The sequence below is a fragment of the Sinocyclocheilus rhinocerous genome, unplaced genomic scaffold (assembly GCF_001515625.1).
Source record: "Sinocyclocheilus rhinocerous isolate Xijiao unplaced genomic scaffold, SAMN03320098_v1.1 scaffold2834, whole genome shotgun sequence".
NCBI classification, from domain to species: Eukaryota; Metazoa; Chordata; class Actinopteri; order Cypriniformes; family Cyprinidae; genus Sinocyclocheilus; species Sinocyclocheilus rhinocerous.
In genome coordinates, this window is record NW_015662588.1 from 244,079 (window position 1) to 249,100 (window position 5,022).

A 5,022-nucleotide genomic window follows, 5' to 3' on the forward strand; every position below is an offset into this window, starting at 1 on the left:
CAAATAGACAATATAGTGAAATAAACACTGATTTATACTTAGAATCAAAAGAAAACTGATAGAATCTAAAATCCACACATACTGTTCCCACACTCATTTGAAATAAATCACATAAGTGCAAAAAAAAAAAAAATTATATAAAAAAAAAAAAACACAAATATTCACTCTTGTCTGTTTCAACAAACACAAGTGTGCCTTAATTTCGTTTTTGAACAAAAACACTAACGCAAGCCACACTAACACCAAAATCAACGTTAAAAACAAGTTTCCATCTTTAATGCCTCACCGGTTGGCCCGATCCAGGGCTGGAACAGTAAATTGTGTATTTTCGGATGATACCATTGGGCTTGATGGGGGGAAGCCAGGATACCACCACACTGGTGGCAGAGGATGGCACTGCTTTGATGCCAGCTGGAGGGCCGGGGTCTGAAAGAGAAAAAGAGAGACAGAACACTATTAATATATGACAGAGACATTGTGGGATATACCACCTCCCAGTGACCAAAAGGTTTGTTTGTAAAATGTGTAAAATATTCCAGATTTAAAGTTTTTCTGAACTTAGAAAGAAGACAAAATATGTCAAGCTGTCTTTTTGTCTATTTAGTCAGCTGTCAAAGTATACTTCAGGTTTTACATATATGCAAAGGTTTGCGTACAGTGCGCATGAAATGCAGTAAATATTTTTATTTAAATGATTGGTGTTCAGACCGACACAAACATTCGCATTCACATTTTTATGAAGTGGTGTTCTCTTTTCATTCCACTGCAAAGAAAATTTGCCAACCACTAAGTTTTGAGCTTTTGTTCATATGCCCAGAGCCACTGCTGTTACAGAAAACTATGACTTGGTGACACTCACGAACAGACAATTTTGTTAAGCGACAGTGAACAGTAGAAGATGAATGCAGAACTGGTTCTCTTATCTCTGTACTCTTGTATTTGGTGTTATTTGATAAACACCATAACAAATACAAGTAAGCGCCACCTACTGTGAGAGAGTGAATTTGTGTTTTCATTCCATGCCATTTCTTTCCATTTGTCTGAACAGACAAATCGCTTTCAAAAACTGGGCCGCATTTTTGGACCGATCATTCATATTGGTGTGAACAGGCCTTAAATCTTCTGTCTGATGTTAAAGTGTCTGTTTTTTTTTTTTTTAAGGATTGGCCCCAAATCTATTAATTCTCATTAAGTGTGCTAATGCCAGAACTGGTTCTCTTATCTCTGTACTCTTGTATTTGGTGTTATTTGATAAACACCATAACAAATACAAATAAGCGCCACCTACTGTGAGAGAGTGAATTTGTGTTTTCATTCCATGCCATTTCTTTCCAGACAGACAAATCGCTTTCAAAAACTGGGCCGCATTTTTGGACCGATCATTCATATTGGTGTGAACAGGCCTTAAATCTTCTGTCTGATGTTAAAGTGTCTGTTTTTTTTTTTTTTAAGGATTGGCCCCAAATCTATTAATTCTCATTAAGTGTGCTAATGCTATATCAGAGCCTAAATGTCGCCACGGCGACCGCATCCAGCAATCAAGCGATCCAGCATCATCTAGACATGGACCATGCAGCACTTGCCTCCAGCTAATGTGGTTTTGTGGCAAGATTTTCTACCCGACAGCCTCCCTCCACCCAGACCTCATATACACACCTTTGAGCTTGAATAGAGCAGGGGTAAAGGGGAAGTGACTTGCACATAATGTGGCTGTGTGTTTGAATACGGGTTCTCCATTGGCTGGGTTGAAAGCTCAATGGATGGTCACAATTATCGGTTACAGATAAAAGCCTATATACTATTCTTTTATTTTTGTGTTCCAAAACCTAGTGAGCTGGCTATTTAGGGAGCATGTTAAGGGACCATAATATGCTCAATAGTAATAAGTAACATTGATTTGTCTTTGAAGATCCCTCAATGGGCCACATTCTAAGACAAAAGCATTCATAAAGAAGGCAGTCCCAGAATGAATTGCACTGCAGCAAGCTCAGGAATAAATAATTAATACGATGATTGTGACACTGATAATGTGACACTGAAGACTGCTGAAAGTTTAGCTTTGTCATCATAGGACTAAATAATATTTTTAAATACATTCAAATAAAAAGCAGTTATTTTAAAAAGTAATACTATTCTCCAACATTACTGTTTTACTGTATTTTTGATCAAATATATGCAGACTTGTTGAGCATAACAGACTTATTTCAAAAACATTAACAAATCTTACCAACACCAAACTTTTAAATGTTAATGGACCAATATATCAAACTGGAAATGAGCAATAATATAATTTAGTGGAATTAAAAATGTACTATTTTACCCAATGTTTTGGGATGCTGTGTATTTTTATGCTAAGCTTTTAGCTTAGCAACACGCTAATGTCAAGTCAGGTTTCTTGTGCGTTTCATGTGCGGAGTCACATATGAGGTTCCATGATGCCTTAACTGTCTAATGGAATAGACAACAAGCCAGCACATTAGGTTTCTGCAGATATGTTGCGGTATGATCAGTGGTCATGTTTACTTGTGTGGTGCGCAAACTTACGGTCTTCTCGGGTCTGTATGTAGAGTACGTTGCTGCGGACGCCATCTCCTGCCTGTGTGTAGGCCAGGACCTGAATGCTGTAGTTTGTGAACTTCTCCAAACCCTTCAGCTCCACCTGCTCACGAGTGGTAGTGATGTTCTGCATCTCTCCCCATTCTGAGAGATGTGAAAAAAACTAAATGACTCTCCTTTTTCTGCATTTTCATTTACTCACTTATAACAGCACATCATTTGAACACTTCACAAGGGAACACAGGATAAACATGTTTACACATTCCGCTTACAAAAAAATACCATGCTATTATTCAGAGGGAGACTAAAATAGTCCATTTTGCTGGACAAAGGGTTGCTTGTCACTGCTATAGCTATATTTAGCAGACAATGATATTTACGTCCCAATGCAACACAAACAAAGTAAAAAGTTTTCCCATGGCTCTTTAGAGATGTTAAAATACCATTTATTTTTGGATATACACCATGGTAACGGCATGCTATTTTTTTTGAAGAACCTTGAGTCCTACTGAATATGATTTTGTAATCAAGGTATATATTAAAGTAGCATCTTATATCTTTACTATACCAGGGTACTGCCAGAGTACTTTTTTTGTAAGTGACAGATTAATAAACACAAAAGGACCCATAGACTTTTTCATAGATTTTTTCCCTCACTTCTGCTTGGTATAAATTATATACCCTTACCTTGCCATTACTTGCCATTATTCAGCCCATTTATGAACCATTTTTACTGTTCGAACAAGTTGGTTAAAGTACGCTACCAAAAGTTTGCAGTTTTAAATATTTTTTTTCAGTAAATTTTTATTCGGAAAGGACACATTACATTGATCAAAGGTGAAAGGTAAAATATTACATTTGATCATTTACTCACCCTAACATTGTTCCAAACCTGTACACATTTCTTTCTTCTGTTGAACACAAAAGAAGATATTTTGAAGAATGTTGGTAACCAAACAGTTGCAGTAGCCAATGGTAGCCAATATCTTCTTTTGTGTTCAACAGAAAAAAAGGAACTCATACAGGTTTGGAACAACACAAGGGTGAGTACATAGTGACATAATTTTCATTTTTTAAACTATCCCTTTAAGCAACATAACTGTTTTCAACATCGATAATTATAAGAAATGTTTCTTGAGCACCAAATCAGCAGACTGGAATGATTTCTGAAGGATCATGTGACACCGAAGACGCTTTCGCCGATTTCTTAATCCACATTTTACTCCTTTTAGATATAAAAGACAGCAACACGCACACATACACTTGTTCACCCACAAATGTACACTGTCTGTGGTTTGGACTGGCCGGGATACAGATACACGGGCGGGCAGTAGGGGGCGCTCTACAGGGACTGCTGCTAGTGAGGAAGTAACAGTAATAGTTTATAATTACTCTGATTGAGCCCCAGTGTCTGGCCCCCACAGCACCCACCTCCATCGGGGTAGAGGGACCAGAACACCACACGGTAGCCCTTCAGAACCCCGTTAAGGGTCATCCGTGGGGGCTCGGACCACGTGATCACCGCCTCGTCTGATGTCACCGTGATGGCCCGTATATTCTGGGGTGGCTGGCTCGGAACTGTGAGAGAAAAATGAGAGACGGTCACATAAAAGCAAAGGAAGTGGCAGGAAAATAATTCAGGCACCAATGGAAACAAGATACAATAGGTGAAGTGGAAACAAAAATTGCAGTGAAAGAGCACAATTACAGTGATATAGTAAAATGACAGTAATATACTGCAATTGGAGCACTTGGTATGGCCCAAGAGCATCAACAACCTTGTAACTACACTCAAAATGGATGGAACAATCATGTCCCGAAGCTGAGGAGAAGTGAAACGTTACTGTTATCTCGATCTTGAGCTGTTTCACCTACTAAATGTGTTTGATTTTTTTTCCGGATACACCGCAAATGTGGTGGTGGTGATGTGCCAAATTGTGTCCCTGAATAAATAATGGCACTATTGAGGGGACACAGAGCCTGTCTGTGTGACTTGCTGGGAGGGAAAAAGCATGTGCGGACGACAGGATGAAAGGAGGTATAGAAGAGGGATAAAGCTGGCTTGGCTCTATAAGGGAGCAGCTGCAGCTGGCGCAGGAAGAGAAGGAGTGAGTAAAGGAGATGGTGTGAGGAGGGAGGGAGAGAGAGCAGAGGAGAAATCATGGTATTTGTTTCAAGAGGCCTTAGGGTCTGACCCTGGTGGACCACACTAAAACTGCCATTTAGAGTAGAACGGCTTGACAGAACGCTCACAAGCACAACTCGCAATAACTCTTCAACCTTGCGCGCAAAACCCAGGCTCTCACTCTCTGGATCTGACACTTATAACAGGTATATTGGTATCTTATGGGTGTATTGGCATCTTGCTTTCCTCCTAGGCAAAACTACTTATTCACCCTTATGTCATTTCAAACAAGTATGATTTTCTTTCTTACATATATATATATATATATATATATATATATA

The 5,022-nt window shown here is 38.9% G+C and overlaps 1 protein-coding gene across 1 annotated transcript in view; it reads right to left on the reverse strand.

The window, feature by feature from the left end:
- The window catches only part of LOC107728164 (Down syndrome cell adhesion molecule-like protein 1 homolog), a 138,465-nt gene that overhangs the window by 18,694 nt on the left and 114,749 nt on the right, over positions 1–5,022 (reverse strand). The window contains exons 18-20 of the mRNA XM_016538257.1: positions 3,988–4,134; positions 2,545–2,700; positions 287–426 (exon numbers count right to left, since the gene is read on the reverse strand). Coding sequence (XP_016393743.1) covers positions 287–426; positions 2,545–2,700; positions 3,988–4,134 — 443 coding nt within the window. The remainder of the gene's footprint in view (positions 1–286; positions 427–2,544; positions 2,701–3,987; positions 4,135–5,022) is intronic.